The following is a 17,148-nucleotide window of genomic DNA, read 5'->3' as shown; positions in this document are numbered from 1 at the left end:
TGAACCATAAGAGACAATGGACTTATCTTGCCACCCCGCTGCAGCATCGACCCACGATAGCTGATGGAACGCCTAGATGGATGAAGAGAGGTTTGGGCAATTCCCGGGATGAGGTGGGACTGGCGAAGCAACTGTAGGAAGCATACACGTGTCGCGAGGCAGTGGTTCTAGACTGCCTCACCTTCAAATCCCATGAAACCGCAATTTGGGGGTACCCTTATTCAAATAGGGCGGCGTGTGGCGCATTGTAGGGCTCCTGGGGTCGTATGGGGGTCGACCACCTGGGGTCCTCTGCCCGATGGGCCGCCCATAGAATAGAATATAATAGAATAAAACACACACAACCCAGGTACAAATAAGTGCTTGGGATTAATTATGACAAGGAGAGGATGAGTGAGGGGATATTGCACTTGTTGTTTCTTTCGGTTTCTTTGCATCTTTCTCCTCTTTCTCTCCTACCTCCCCCCCACCCCCACCCCCGCCCTCCCTCAGCTCTCTTCCCCTTCCTACCTACATTCAGGTCCAGACGCACTGGCTCTTTAGGTGTGGCATCAAGCCCCCCCCCCCCCCCCCCCAGATGAAAAGACTCTCCGGATAGTGCAGACCAGGTCGAAGAAGATACACGACCCCTCGCCATCAGAGTGAACATCACACGTGAGAGAGACTGCTACATTCATAACACAAACACTAACTCCCCCCCTACTGGAGGGGCAGCTAACTGATGAGAAAGACACCGACAACAGAATTCCACTTTGCGGAGTTGTCGGGGTCCTTCTGATCCACACGACAATACCTGAATTATTTGATCACTAGTTGACCGGACACCCCCTTCTGGTCAGGAAGTTTAAGTTAGCTACTTACTTCCTGTTTTTTTCCCTAATCCCCCCCCCCCCCCCCCCCACACACACACACCTTACCTTCGACCTAACTGGAAACCGAACATCTTCTAATATGCCCACCAGGTATCCACCCTCCACTTACACATCATACCACTCACCAAATAGCAAATCCCGCCAGCATAAAACCACATCTCCCCAGATAGATAAAACAACCATTTCTACCTTCAATACAAAAGGTCTAAACTCGCCAAACAAAAGACATCACATATTCTGGTTATTAAGGAAAAGTAAAACTAAAATAGTGTTTTTACAAGAAACACACTTCAAAAGCAACAAAATCCCTGCACTTCCAAGAAACTATTTTGCACAATGGTACCATAGTTGCAACCCTACCTCAGCTTCTAAAGGGGTTTCTATTGCCATTCACAAAGATCTACCCTTTCAAATCATAAAACAACATGCAGACACTGAGGGCCGTTTTATCTTCGTTGAAGGCACAATAAACGGTTTCCACTATACTCTAGCTAATATCTATGCTCCAAACACTAATCAAACCAAATGGTTAATAGATACACTACTCAGGCTAAAAATCCTTTGCAGTCGGACATATAATTTTAGGTGGAGACTTCAACATCACTTTAAACTCGCTCCAGGAGTAGGCCTGCCTAACATATTAGAATATTACAAGGCAAGCAACCTAAACAGATGGTTGGATTTAATCACCCCGTTAAAAAAACACAAACAGAAAAATTTTACAATTGACACACGGAAACAATTTTCTTAAAGATATGTGGCTCCCCAGCCCCAAAACCTACCGAGCTAAAGATTTCAATATTCTGCTGAGGGGCATCTACGAGACCTGGGACTCCCTATCCCAAGAACTAGCACCCGCTCCCTCACCCAATACACCTTTAAGCCTACTCCCGTTTAGCATTAAGCAACCAAAGATCTGGACTCCCGAAAACATGTGGAATATCTTTGAAGGTCTAACAATCCATGACCTGCAAGCCATCATACATAAAGATCCTAATACCATAATAAACACGCTAGCTCCACAAGGGAAGTTAAATGAGCTCCACACCGCGCAGCTAGCGGCTATAATCTCAAACTTTAAAATAGACCATTCGTCTTCAAGACCTTTGACAGAATTCGAAAGATTAATAAATACCCAAAATAAAGAGGTCAGCAAAATATTGCACTTAATCAAAATCCTTACAAATACTCGCACCTTAGCTAGACCATCATACATTTCGTCATGGGAGAAGGAGCTGGATATAAAAATAACAGATGCGGAACTTAAAGGGGTGGTCTCGCGAAACCAAGTGGGGTTATACACTTCTGTATGGCCATATTAATGCACTTTGTAATGTACATTGTGCATTAAATATGAGCCATACAGAAGTTATTCCACTTACCTGCTCCGTTGCTAGCGTCCTCGTCCCCATGGTTCCGTCTAAATTCGCTGGCAGCTTGCTTTTTTAGACGCGCTTGCGCAGTCCGGTCTTCTCCATTCAGCACGAGCCGCTTCAGTGTGCTCCCCGCTACAGCTCTTCTGCGCATGCGCAGACGAGCTGTCACTGCTCGGGACCGCGCTGCAGCGGCCATTCTGTACCTTCCTCTGTTAGAGGAAGGTGCAGAAACTGGAGCTGCCCAGCGGAGAAGCCCAGCCCAGCCCAGCAGCCCCGAGAAGCCTCCCAGGTAAGTGATTTGTCGGGGGGGGGGGGCTGCCGCTGCGCCGGGCTGCGCCGGAGGGGCTGTCGCTGCGCCGGGGGGGGGGCTGCCGCTGCGCCGGGCTGCGCCGGGGGGGCTGTCGCTGTGATGGGGGAACTAGCGCTAGGCCGGGGGGGCTGTCGCTGCGATGGGGGGGCTGTCGCTAGGCCGGGGGGGGGCTGCCGCTGCGATGGGGGGGCTGTCGCTAGGCCGGGGGGGGCTGCCGCTGCGATGGGGGGGCTGTCGCTAGGCCGGGGGGGGGCTGCCGCTGCGATGGGGGGGCTGTCGCTAGGCCGGGGGGGGGGGCTGTCGCTAGGCCGTGGGGGGCTGCCGCTAGGCCGGGGGAACTAGCGCTGGGCTCCGGAACCTAGCGCTGGGCTCCGGGGCCTTCACCTGGGCTGAGGGTCTAGCGCTGGGGAGCCGGGGGCTAGCGCCGGTTACCTGCTGCCTGGCGGTGGGCGTCTGGTCGGCGGCTGCGGGGCGTCTGGTCGGCGGCTGCGATGCGTCCGGTTGCCATGGAGACACAGCTGGCGGCGTCTCGGGAGCGCGCACGTCGGGCTGCAGCGAGCGACGGGGAAAGAGCCGGCGGCCATCTTGAGGAAACTTTTATAAGTTGCTGAAACGCTGGAACGGTAAGTACGAACCAGCTAGAAATGTCATTTACAGGGGTAATTAGTAATGTATGTTTAATGGGGGGGACTGGGCAAAAAAAAAATTTAACTGCTTCCTCGAGACATCTCCTTTAAAACAATATTTAAAACCTCTGATGGGTTCTCCCCATGTGTCCGTCTCCAAGAAAACCACTATAAACTACTCTCCAGATGGTATAGAACCCCCGAGTGGTTGTTTACATATAAACTTGCAGAGTCAGATAGGTGCTGGAGATGTCAAGAGCATATGGGATCATATTTACACATTTGTTGGAACTGCAAGAAAATGAAGCCTTTCTGGTTAGAAGTTGAGAGGTAAATTGCAACAATTCTCAAAAAAATATTCCAGTTATCACCAGATATGGTAATTTTAGGCAGACCGAATAAGACATTCAACCCCTTGAAAGATAAACTAATCTCTTTCATGATCGTGGCAGCCAAAGCATTAATTCCCCTTCATTGGGGTAGCACAGTCACCCCATCTATTAAGATGTGGAAAGAAAAGATAAGTCAAATACACCAACTCGAAGAATTACTCAGCTGGACAAACTCAACATACACTTCATTTCTCGAAATTTGGTCGCCCTGGAAAACCCACAGTTCATGTACCACAGTAGAAACCTAGATCCTAAGGAACATGATCCCGTAACTCACAGGATCCACCCTATCACTCACCCCATCACTCCACACCCTCTCTCGAGGGTAAAATGGGTAGAGAGGATACAGCTACACTCACAGATGGTCCATCAGAATTGACTCCAGAAGACCAAACACAATCCTATACACCAAATATAGCTCCAAAAATAACAAATTCGCAAACTCTGGCAGAAATATAGCACACCCTCCCCCCCCCCCCTCTCCTTCTTTTCTACCCCGTACCCTATCCAATCTTAATACATGATTACATCTCCTTTTCCACTAAATCACCCTCCCGGGTGGCTCTGAGGCGGTTTAGTGGGTTGTTCCCAGATATAGTGATAGTGTAGTCTGAGATGCTCCCTCGAAAGTCGTGGGAACCTAATAGGCATATATCAGCATTTGTAGCTTAAAATGGGAGGGGGGGGGGGGGGGGTCAGCGTGAGGCATGTTAATTTGGAGGGAGAAAGGTTGGTGGTTACTGGTTAAGGAATAGGGTCCATTTAAATGATATAGGTATGGATATGTGGGCATTGGCAATGCAGGAGGGTATTGAGAGGACGCTTCTTTTGTGTGGTACTGTGCAGACTTAGGTCATTAGTTGTGCTAGCTATGGCGGGTGGGGAGGTCCTTGGAGGTGGATTTTTATATTGGGTGGAGGGAGTTTGGTGTGTACTGTCTCACTTTTAAGATTTCCCTCCCTTTTATTTCAGCGTGGTTGAGTCTGGTGTTGTGGGTAAAGCCAGGGAAGAGATCCCGGGTGACCTGGATCGTTTTTAATATTCTAGCCTCCCATTGATGGAGCTAGTGGTGTCTCCAAGCTGGTTGCAGATCAGGTTCGGATTTATGTGTTTAAGCACCAGACCTTTGTGGCTCCAAGGACCTCCTATCCGTATATAAAAGGGGTTGATATGTTTTGTTATTAGTTTAAATAAAATGGCTCCTGTGGCCAAAATATCCAAAAATGAATATGGTCTCAGTGTATTTATTGGTGGGGATACAGATATATGATGGGATGGGTCACAGTGGATGTGATTCTAGCATACCCGGGATATGTTCTATACAAACTCTGTGAACCTGTGATGTAAATATACATCCTGGGGTGTGAAGGGGTCAAAAGGGTCAGAGTGCACAAGGAAGGTCCTGCACAGAGAAACGTGCCATACATGTATATATTCTTGTGTCTGAAGTATATCAGATGATTATTGCTAGAGCTGCTCCATACACAAGGCGGCAGATGGGATGCCGGGAAGCACTTCTCCATCTTCTATACTGTTCTGTAGGGGATATTGGAGACAGTTCCTTCTGCCATAAAGATGAATGGAGCTGAAGCACGCACACATGACTGCCCTCCATTCATACAGGGAGGCCTGGGACTTTCTGTCTCAGGCTTGGTGGGGGTTTCAGCAGTCGGACCTCCAACAATGAGGTAGTTTTTTCCTTTCCTGCAGTTAGGGCATAAGCTGCTATAGTGGGCAGCCCCTTCAATGGATCTGCTGCTAACATCTTGAGCCGATCCCGCAAGACACTTCAGAGGTCTCATGGAGTCTGCACCTTGCCGGGTCAGAGGGGATTTGGTGACACATGTGGAAGGGGAGGTTATTCTTATGGCTGATTGCTGAATGTAAAATGCGCCCCCATGATATAAAAAAAAAACTTTGCACAACTTCTTGTAAGACACCTAAGGGGGTTGTTCTCATCCCATAATGACCGCTGTCTTTGTTCTTTCCTCCATCAGGGTGGCGCTCAGCGGTATGTTGATATCTCGGCCACCTATCAGACACGGGAGGTATAAGATGATAAAACACGGACACGACAAAGGAAACGAACAGAATCCTAAAAGGTAAAGACTGTGAGAGGATGTGGCAGTCCCAGAGTTGAGGGCTTCCCCAAGGGGTGAACAGTGTTATGTTTACTGAGAGCAAGCAGAGATCTTGAGAAAACCTCTTTAAAGAGGTTTTTTAGGATTATACCACTGATGACCTATCCTCAGGATAGGTCATTAATAGTTGACTGGCCGGGCTTTTGGTGCTCGGCATCCCTACCAATGAGCTAACTGATGTAACAGCAGCACTTGGATGAGCACCACTGTCACTTGAGTCCATACCAAGCACAGCGCCATACATTGTATAGTGGCTGAGGCTTGTATTGCACCTCAGCATTCACTTCCTCACCCACTGAAAGCTCTTGAGACAGTTGCTGGAAGTCCCCAACCTCATCACCCGGACCCCGGGAACTTTCCAAAGGTTGGACATCGGTCACGACAAACTCCTCAGGTGAGAGAGGAACCATTTTTTCCCAATAAAGGCAGGGGCCGAGAACAGTTCCTGGGAGTCTGCCTGCTTAGCAGAATGTGTCATTTTCATGGAGTGAGAAGGCTGGGAGGAAGGAGGAGCAGCAGCCAGAGGATTCAGAGTTGCAGCAGTGGACGGCGTAGAAGACTGGGTGGTCGATACATTGCTGAATGCATTTTCTGCCATCCACGGCAGGACCTGCTCACACCGCTCAGTTTGTAATAAAGGTCTACCACGTGGACCCAAAAATTGTGATATGAAGCTGGGGCCCTCAGAAACTTGTCTCTCTCCTAATCCCGCAGCAGACAGCTGCGATTCACCTGGACCAGTAACTCGGCCTGTGCCCACACCCTCACTTGGACCTCCGCGTCCTCGCAGGCATCCACGGCCACCTCCTCTAGGCCTACTCCTCAGCATGGTGTATTACGAATAGAGCAGACACAGAGCAGTCTGCATAATTATGCAATTATTGGCATGCAGTTGGAGGCTGACAGCGGTTATTTAACGCATACTGCAGTCCGTGAAAAATTATACGCTAAGCTGCAAAAAGGCCTATCTGGGTAATAGTGAGCCACTACAACTCCCAGCGGCCACGCAGTAAAATGCACACGGTCACAGGTAGCCCTAAGAAGGAGCTTTTTTCAATTTTGTTTGAAAAAGCAAACAGCCTAGATAGTGTGTATATGTCTTTCCCTCTATTAGGGACTGTCGCCGCACGCTGTGCGTGAAGTTGGATATGATAATACCAGTAGGCTCTTTGAGTTATAGCTACATGCGCTGACCAAGGCTGGTTTGCTTGCTTGTTCTGTGTCTATGCCACTGGACTCCGGTGCAACATGTGAAGAATGTGAGACTTCTGGTCCGTGGTGAAAGTCCGGAGGCTGTAGTATCACAGTCTCGGTGTGTAAACGTCAGCCACAGCAGCCCCAGATCTTTTGCTGCTCTCCACCTTGTTCAGTTCTTTCTAACAGACCTTCCACACGTTCTGAATTTTTGCCTTCCAATCTCCATTGCCATTTTTTTTCTTTCTATTCTTTCACATTTCTACCCAAAACACACTTATTAGGGTCCACTTATATCAGTGTCTGAGGTTTCATTCAGATCCTCCATCATTGATTTATGCTAGAAACAAAGCAGAAAAACAGAATCCCTAACACTGACGTGAGCCCGTATAGACTCCAATTATCCAGTCTATCATCCTCTATACCAGCACTTGCTCAGTCCAAGTCACCCTCCGAATAGTGAGCAAAATATGTCCAATATCGCCCTCGCCATCCATTTAAAAAACCGCCGAAGATGCAAGGCATTTTCATGTGAAAACAGCGCCGCATCACTTTGGGGATGCAGGTTCACAGAGTTTCTCCCATTGCTTTCAAAAGGAGATATCACATATTGTGCCCTTTGCACATGGTGCGATGCTGCTGCCGGTCCCATTGAAAACAATGGGTGCCGCAATGAGAGAGCACGCACAAGATAGGACATGCCACAATTTGATTAGCATCACAGTGCCATGCGGGTAAAAAAAAATAATAATAAATCGCTTGTGTGTATGACCCCATTCAAAAGAATGGGGTTCATATTTGTGCGAGATTTGTGCATCTTGCAACGCACAAATCTCATGTGATTTTCTCGCCCATGTGAAACCGGCCTTAGGGTCCTTCTACACTTAGGGCTCCGACAGATGAGTGCATGCGCAAATACTCTCGGCGCTACAGAGTGTATTTGCACATGAATAAGTCGAAAGCCTTTTTTGCATTTCAAACTCTGCACTATTGCACACGTAAAAAAAAAAAGATTGGGCAAGATAGAAACACGCTCGTGAGAACAAAACCATGGAAATCAATGGCTTTGCTTTGTCACATTTTACGGGCGCGATTTTTGCGCCCACATTATGTTCTGCAAACATGTTTATTGTTTATTGCCTCAGAGAAATTTCCCAAGGTGGATCTGTGTGAAAAGCCTCACCAAATTCCAAATGTAACACACGCATTTCAGCCCCGGATGTGAACAGGGGGAATATATTCAAAAAATCTGCAGCATTTCCAATTCGCAGTGTCTGAAACTACCCTGAGGGCCCCTTGACATGAGTGTATGTGCAAAAACGGTCGACTTCATGCAGCATATTTGTACCATGAACGTGGTAGATTTGCGCACATATCAGGACATAGTGCTGTACTTTTTGTGCACGCAAGCAAGGTTTTTTGCACACGGGACACTACCGCTCCCCGATTTAAAGGCTATTTAGCCTAGTAAGGTGTTTTTTCTTTATGAAATTGTGCAGCATATTGAGTGCACATTTGCATACCTCCCATAGACTTCTATTGGCATTTTTGGTGCACAAGAGCATTTCCGCCTGTCTGCAGGCGACCTAAATCTCTGTAGCGCGTCTCTTTTCTCACCTCCATCTCATCCACTTTTCGTTTCAGGTTCAACCTCTTAGCAAATACGACACAGACATGGAAACAAGACGGGATGAACTCTTTGCAGTACATCCTCCTCTCCAAGGAGCTGCACCCCCTCTACACCAACATCACCGTAGACATTGGCACAGACAAAGGCCTGAAGCCGCACACGTGAGACCGCCACCTCGCCCGTCAGCCAGCTGTGCCCTATCCTCCTGAAGCCCCTTCTATCGGACCCCTGTGGGCGGGACGATGAGAGGTCGCCATATATCATTATATTTTCTCTCCTTCTACTATACTGTAATCAAGAACTACAAAACCAAAGATCCGATCCAGCGGGAGCCGCAACAGCATCTCCGGCCTGTAGAGGTCAGCGCACTCAAACAGCCCCGAGGTGGACATGGTCATAGCTGCGGAGCACTTCCCCGCTGTGGAGGACCTTCCATCACTCAGAAGAGAATTTGGCTTCTAGAAGTGCAATTTCTGGTGTTTTCTTTGACTTTTTTTTGTTCTTTTAATGAGGATTTTTCCCTTTGAATCTAATGTGACCTCTGAGAGGACTCACAGTCAGACTTAAAATTTCAGGTTTCAGGTTCTTTCCTTTTGAGAAAATCAAGAGACTTTTTATATATTCTTGGCCCCCGTAGTTAAAGGGACGCACTGACAGTTGAATTTAACAATGACCAGAATTAATCCAAAGTGCCTTTTAATGTCAATCTGTCACATGGGATGTAATTGTGGATGCTTTTGCAGCATCCGAGGAGCGGGCCTACGGCCAAGGAGATGGCAGGGTAGGTAAGGGCCTTGTCACGGAGCTCTCTCATCTCTTTCCTGGTAATGTTTACTGCAAATTCAGCAAAGTTTCAACGTATAACAGTAGTTTGGCACAAATTACACTTCTAGAAGGTGGTGTGACAGGGAGAACTTCTTGGGGTAATCTGTGCAATCCACAGTCCCAGTTATCTGTGTGATCCAGCTCCCAGCTACTCTTTCTCCCTTCAATACTCTACCGGTCAACACTCATGCTTCTAGTGCCTTTTCTCTCTCAATCAACGGTCCTTCTTTCTCTCTTACTCAGTGATTATTGGTAGCACCGGCACATCCTGGGTAAGGTAGGCCCAGGCCAAGTAGAAGGGAATCACTCAGCTTCTTCTATTCTCCACTCACAAAACAATCTGTGTATGTGGGGTTCACTCACTGACTTCTCTCACTTGCCAACTATCTGTCTCTTGCAAAAAGACGCAGGCTCAGACTATATTCGACTATACTAACTCTCTTGCATTGACTCTCTCTCTGACTAACACAGACTATTCCCAGCATCCCACTTTGCAAACACATATATAAGACAGAGTCACATGACACACAAGATGCATTTTCCAGACATAACCCGGACATTAGCCCATTCAGTGCTGCAGAGGTGCAATACATATACCAAATGCACTCCAGAATTAAGACACTGACAAGACAATTGTACGAGACAGACATATAACATTATGGAGGGGTCCTACTAACTCTGGGCCACTACACTTTTATGACCCGACCGGCTCTAAGAATCTCATGGTGAACACATATTCGCTTCTTTTTGAAATATGAAGATGGTATGAATTCTTTCTAAAATAAATAGCTCTATACTTCCACCTGCTCCCTCACATCTGAAGTCTCATTTCTGTTGCAGGATTCCATTAGGCAAGGCAGTAGCCTCTCCAGTGAGGGTTAACCACACTGTCTTTTGTTGCATCAGTTTCCTGTACGCATTTTGGAAGTGTCCCAGCCTGACCGAGCATGTATATCCTGCAGGTCAGTGCAGTGTTCTTTCGCTTCCATGGGATATGGGAGCAGAAGACCCACCATAATGCCTGTTATCATCACCACACTGGACACGGCGCCTCATCTGGGCTTGTGGGGTTGCTAACTGGACCCTAGAGAACTGGAAACATGTGGCATGGTCTAATGAGTCACAGTACAAATTGTCTCAGGCTGATGGTAGGTTCATGTGTGCTGCAGACATCAAGAAGCCATGGACCCCAGTTGTCAAAAAGGCACCGTGAAGGGGGGTCCATATCGGTGTGGGCTATGTTGTTATAGCATGGGTTGGGACCACTGGTCTGTCTAAGCATGTCAATGACAGGTGTCCACTAGTTTTCACTGCTTGGTGACCATTTGCAGCCCTTCATGAACTTCATGTATCCCACAATAATGGGATATTCCAGCAGGATAATGCACCGTGCCATCAGGCCCAAGTTGTTCAGCATTGGCTCAAGGAGCATTCTGGAGAGTTCCTATGAATGGTGTGGGCTGGGGGTGCAAACTTCTAGTCCATAAATGACCAAACAACATAATTACCCAGTTCTTTTTTAATATAAAAAAGCCATCTTAACGCGTTTCGGGGATGCAGCCCTTTCTTCAGAAATGGCTGTGAAGTGCGAGAGGTTTATGCAGAACTGTCTGCTGCCGCACTGTGAAAGAGAATCCGTGATTCTTCCCTGCAGAACACAGTCAGATCTATGCTGTTTGCAACCAGCACCTATACCAATCCAATCACTATGACGAGTCCAGGTACCGGCCACATGAGTTTTATACGGGAGAGATGCTCGTCTTATAACAGTTTAAGACCATCTTCACACACGCTGGATATTCTGCAGCATTTCTAGTACAAGCAAGTGGGAGGAATTTAAAAGAATCTCCTTGACATGGAGCGGAAATTTTAACCTTGGAAACACAAAGATTAAATCTCGCAAATCGCAATTAAAATGCCGCCAAATCAGAACCATTTAGGTGTGAAATTGGCCACTGTAGATTTAAAATGTATTTGCCATGGAAAGCCTGCAATGAATATATCACATGTGAAGGTAGCCTTAAGGTCCTTTTAGACTGATCAAGCTCTTGAAATGCTGAACAAAATGCATGTGAACTGGCGCTCATTTCATTTTCCTGTGTATAAATATCCATGCCTCTTCAGATCCAATCCATTTAAGCCTGAAGAAGAAGCCTGCGTTGGTTCAGAAGCTTGCTGTAACATCAAGTATTTTTGTTAGCCATTAAAAGGTATCATATCTACAAGATTACGTGGTTTCTCTTGCTGGGAACAATCACATTTTGCTCTACTGGCTAACACGGTACCAAACCTATACAATGGTATAAGTGTTCTTCCTAATAGTCCAAATATAGCACAAATATGAATCCCATTCTTTTGAATGGGGTCATAAAACATAAGCAAGCTTTTTCTGCATGGCACCGCCATGCAGTGTTATGCATGACCCGGGTATAACGGAGTTGTCTCCGCTGTAGCAATCCCCCCTTCCAATACTTCCCTCACCCCACTTACCTAAAGTAACCACTGACACCATTTTATTTTCGGATATTTTTGGCCACAGCAGACATATTTATTATCGGGCGACTCTATTTCCCAACACATGCCTCCTGCCACAAACTAACTGACTCGTTAGGCTCACCAACTTGCCTCTAGTCGCCAACCTCCTGACACCGAGGCTGACAAGCCATACCCTGGCTAGCCACACCCACCAACTTTGCAGGGCACCAACTTGGCAAAGCAAAGAGGCGACAGACCCACCAAATAAACAATAAAAGGGGAAGGTAGCTATCCAGCCCCTGCCTTCCCCCACACCATACTTTTATGTTTCCCCCATGCTGTTCCCCTTGACCCCTTGCTGTGGATGTGGATACCGAGCAGGAAGACCCGGCTTCCCCCTGAAACGGCACTCCAAAACGCACTGGGGCCGTTACCCTCAGCCACAACCCAATATCCTTTTGATCCCATCGAATCAATGTACATATTGCTTTCTTCTACCTGAACAGCTCATCATAGTGCAGCCAGGTCTGACCCCAATAAACCCTATAAGCTTTTCCGATCTACTCCAAGTAGCAGAAAAAGGCTGGAACATTTTTCCGGCGCCTTTTCCCCTATGACCCTAACCGAAATGACACAAGCCTGTAACCAGTTTGTGAATGTCTGCAGGATAAGATGCCACCTGCCTTTTTCCTCTTCCTCCTTTTTGTACTGCCTTGTCCTTGTACTTTTGTTTTCCCTTGTCCAACTGATTTTTTTTTTATAAAGGGCAAGAGGGAGAATATCTTAATGTATTCATCCCTCCAATTTTTTTCCCGTACCTCCTTCTTCAAATGAGCTTCCAAGGGCCCCTCGAAGCAAACATATACCTTGCCCTTTGCCCTATCATCCAGGCGGATCCCATCCCCACTTTTCTCCATCTGGACCGCTACTATGACTCCCTCCTTTTGCATGCCTCCCACCCCACCGACAGAGCTTCCGCCAGGGAGGCGCTTCCCGCTAGACGACCCGCCATCAGACAGATTCAATGCTATAACGGCCCTGTGATGGGCCAAACGTTTATCACACTCACCGCCTGTTCTACCCAAATCCCTCCAGCCGCTGACTTGGGAAAATCTTTGGAGGTTTCTCAAATAGGAGGAGATGCTTTGGACATCATATCCCCCTTCTCCGAAGTAAGTGTCTCAGCATTGATATTAACATCCATGAGAAGATAGTTCTTCCTTATTTTGGCACTCATAAAATTGGAAGGCAAAACGTTTCGGTGAGACATGCACCTTTTTCAAGCCAGTCTTGGGACTTCTCCCGCTGATGGACCCACTGACTTCAATCTTTTTTCTGCAGTTTTCTCCCAATCTTCTCTCCTCACTCTTCTTCCATGGCTCTGGTCTTCCTTCTCCTGGCTCTTCAGCTCCTGTTCTAGCTCCTCCTTTCTTCCTCTCCCACTTTCCTGCAAAATCTCCCCCCTCCCCTTTATTCCACCTCAGCTCCCAGCATTCCCCTGGATTAGTTAACCCTTTCAATCTCCATTAACCCTGTCATGCTGCCTACACTTATTGCCCTCTGTGCTCAGCTCTGACATTTCTGGAAACAAATTGCAGCATGTTCGATCTTTCTGCGTGCTCTCACATCACCGAGCCAATTGTTTTCAACGGCGGCGGTGGCAGTATTGCAAGGTCTCCCATTGAAAACAGCCGTGGTCGAGGATTGCTTTTTCCCTGAAGTGATGTGAAGCTGTTTTGACATGAAAACGCCTCGCGTTCTCTGGGAATTCACATGGTGGGGAGAGCGATATGGGCGTGGGATTCATAGGGGCAGGATTAACGGCTCCATATCGCGCTCAGCAGTATGAAGTTAGCCTAAAACTGATCAATGAGCAGATGAACGAGCTGATGAATGTTTGGGATCTCCTTCGTACAAGGCTGAATTGCTGCAGGCATTCCGCAATCAAATACCCACCACAATTACTGAAGAATTCCGCAGTGGCCAAATTCACAGCTAAATAATGTGGATTTGGATGCATTTTTACTTGCTGAACAGCTGCAGAATTTAACCCTGGTATTTAAAAAGTTGAATTCTGCAGAGTAATTCCACAGGATTGTACAATTGTACCATTAAAAAACACAACTCATCCCGCAAAAATAAAACAAAAACCCTTACAAAACACCATTGACGAAAGAAGAAAAGTGTTAGGGGTCTTCTTATGTGGCGATAGAAAAAAATACACAAAAAGGAGTTATATAAATTTGGTATAGAAGTAACCATACTCGCCTGCAAAATGGACTGAACATGTTATTTATACCACCAAATGTGCGCTGCAAAGGGAAAAAAAACTTTTTTACATTTGTTTAACTTCTGTTTAAGCACTTAAGGACACGGCCTATTTTGGCGTTGAGGATGCAACGATTTTTGGTAGATTTTCATCTCCACTTTTCAAAAGCCATAACTTTTTTATTTTTCCATCAACATGGCCGTATGCGAACTGTAGTTTTTATTGGTACCATTTTTAGGTGCACAGGCTATATTGTAAAACTTTTATTATTTTTTTTTTATGATAGCAGGGAGAGAAAACGCATCAATTCTGCCATTGTTTTTTTGCAGGTTTTTTTACAGTGTTAATCATGCAAGAAAAGGGCTTATTCCGACGTGCGTATATCGGCCGGGTTTTGACGCTCAGCCGAAAGACGCTGACCCTCTCTGCAGGACGAGGAGGCGGGCCGGGCAGAAGCTCAGCACACTAGCTCCTGCAGCGTCCTGCCCCTGATGACATCGCGAAAGTTCGGTGACATCAGAGAAGGTGCGTGCTCCCTCTGTGAACCCTCTACATAGATCGTGGCGTGTAAGGGGTTAACAGCGAGGGTCGCTATCCCGTTGTTGCAGCAGTTATGGGGTTAAAAAAATTAAATTAAAAATGTATCAAAATGTTACATGTTCCCCAAAATGTCGTAGATGAAGACTAGAGATCATCCTGCAAAACTGGCGATGGAAACATAAGAATATTATGACTCCCATAAAACCCATTATGTGCAGCCCAAAACTGTGGCATTAAAAATACAATCTATCCCAAATAAAACAAGCCCTCATACGTCAACGGAAAAATGTGCGGCTCTTGAAGTGCGGCAATGAAAAAAAGGTAAAAAGTAGGTTGGTTGGAGGGGCATAAAATGGGCCAGTCACTAAGGGGTTAAGGTACCTTTTATGCAGAGCAACTAGAGTTGCTTGGAAAAGTCTCTGCCGCGTACGAACGACAGTTGTCCGTTTGCTTTCACTCAGAGCGCTGATTGTTCATTAGTTGCTTGCTGAGTTATCAGTAAACTGAAAGCTGCGCTGTGATTGGTTGTTATTTCTTATACTGCTGAGGTAACATGAAAGTTGCGCTGTGATTGGTTGTTATTTCTTATACTGCTGAGGTAAAATGAAAGCTGTACTGTGATTGGTTGCTATTTCTTATACTGCTGAGGTAAAATAAAAGCTGTGCTGTGATTGGCTGCTATTTTCTATACTGCTGAGTTAAAATGAAAGCTGCGCTGTGATTGTTTGCTATTCCCTAAACTGCTAAGGTAAAATGAAAGCTGCGCTGTGATTGGTTGCTATTTCTTATACTGCTGAGGTAAAATGAAAGCTGTGCTGTGATTGGTTGTTCTTTCTTATACTGCTGAGGTAACATGAAAGCTGTGCTGTGATTGGTTGTTATTTCTTATACTGCTGAGGTAAAATGAAAGCTGTACTGTGATTGGTTGCTATTTCTTATACTGCTGAGGTAAAATAAAAGCTGTGCTGTGATTGGCTGCTATTTTCTATACTGCTGAGTTAAAATGAAAGCTGCGCTGTGATTGTTTGCTATTCCCTAAACTGCTAAGGTAAAATGAAAGCTGCGCTGTGATTGGTTGTTATATATTATACTGCTGAGGTAACATGACAGCTGTTCTGTGATTGGTTGATATTTCCTGTACTGCTGAGGTAAAATGAAAGCTGTGATGTGATTGGTTGCTATTTCTTATACTGCTGAGGTAAAATGAAAGCTGTTCTGTGATTGGTTGTTATGGGCAGATTCTCTTTTAGCCAGCATTCATAAGAGTGTGGTGCCAGCTACTTTCTGCAGCCGCTCTGTATCTCCTGTATTTGGTAATAATCCGCCATCTTCCTCCATTGTTATAATGAGTGTTGCTGCCTCTCAGCTACAAACTTTTCTGAGGTCTCCAGTGGATAGAGGCGCTGACAGATAGGAGATGAGAACTTGGAGCTTAAAACACTGAATGACGAGATTTGCATGTCCAAGCAAAAAGTACAGCACTATGTGTAGAAACGCGCACAAATGTACCTCATCCAACCTTGTTAATGAGCTAATGTGTTGTAAACGGCAAGCAATTTTGCGAATACAGTGATAAATCCTCCGTCCATACTTATGGACCATGAAAGTATAGGACTGCGAACTGCACTAGGAGACTGAGGGCTTATTCAGATAACCGTATTCGCCAAAATGTTTCCTGCAGCTCATTGTATTTGCACACGAGTGAGGAAGGATGAGGTACATTTGCGCACGCCTGCGCGCAGTACTGACAGAGGGTCAGTTCGCACGACACATCCTGTCCAAGGATTAAAAGTCTAATTAGCCTAATGAGGTCCGGATGTGTTCTTCTCCCCACTTTTTGCGCAGTGTTTCACGCTTCCTCTTGCATATTTGCGCACCTCCCATAGACTTCAATGTGGGCTTTTGCTGCGCAAAACATAGGAAAATAGCGAGAGAGAGAGAGAGAGATGCTCCTGCCTGGGCTAGACTGCGGCTATGTCTCTGCTGTTAGAAAGCTTGTCTTCTCCAGGAATGGAAGCACAGGAGATGCTGCTTAAGATTCAGTATAGGAATGCAAGAGACGTACATGCCCCAGCTGTACTGGATTTGGAGGGGAAGCACAGAAGTCTGCTACAGCTAACAGCTAAAGTGAGAGTGATATGAGAGACCGTGGAACCCTAGGAAGTGTCCTTCAGTTAACAGTGAATGAGGATGTCTATGCTTTGGGAGAAGAAGCATCTATTGTCAAGTGTGTTCAGAAAGGTAGAGTTCAGGAAACTGTTCTGAATCCTGTAACTTAATGTTGAGAAGTACCAGTAAATTTGCCTGTATTGAAAAATCAAATTTGGAACGTGAGTAAAAGGAAGCTGCATGTCCCCGGTTTTGATAAACATTTTGTTTGTCTGTGAACTAATTTATTCATCACAAGTAACTGATGATTCATCTAGAAACACTGGTGTCACGACTATATTCTAGGACAGCATTGCAGTTGCCAAATCTTCTAAAATCTTATCTCACTT

General features: G+C 46.3%; 1 protein-coding gene across 1 annotated transcript in view; it reads left to right on the top strand.

The window, feature by feature from the left end:
- The window catches only part of LOC136631970 (beta-1,4-galactosyltransferase 3-like), an 86,204-nt gene extending 77,154 nt beyond the window's left edge, over nt 1-9,050 (top strand). Inside the window, exons 5-6 of the mRNA XM_066606486.1 lie at nt 5,574-5,678; nt 8,556-9,050. Of these exons, the coding sequence (XP_066462583.1) occupies nt 5,574-5,678; nt 8,556-8,706 (256 nt within the window). The 3' untranslated portion in view covers nt 8,707-9,050. The remainder of the gene's footprint in view (nt 1-5,573; nt 5,679-8,555) is intronic.
- The last annotated feature ends 8,098 nt before the right edge of the window (nt 9,051-17,148 follow it).

This window comes from Eleutherodactylus coqui, chromosome 6 (genome assembly GCF_035609145.1).
Source record: "Eleutherodactylus coqui strain aEleCoq1 chromosome 6, aEleCoq1.hap1, whole genome shotgun sequence".
NCBI classification, from domain to species: Eukaryota; Metazoa; Chordata; class Amphibia; order Anura; family Eleutherodactylidae; genus Eleutherodactylus; species Eleutherodactylus coqui.
Note: the sequence above shows the minus strand (reverse complement) of the source record. Positions and strands in the feature narration are given on the sequence as shown.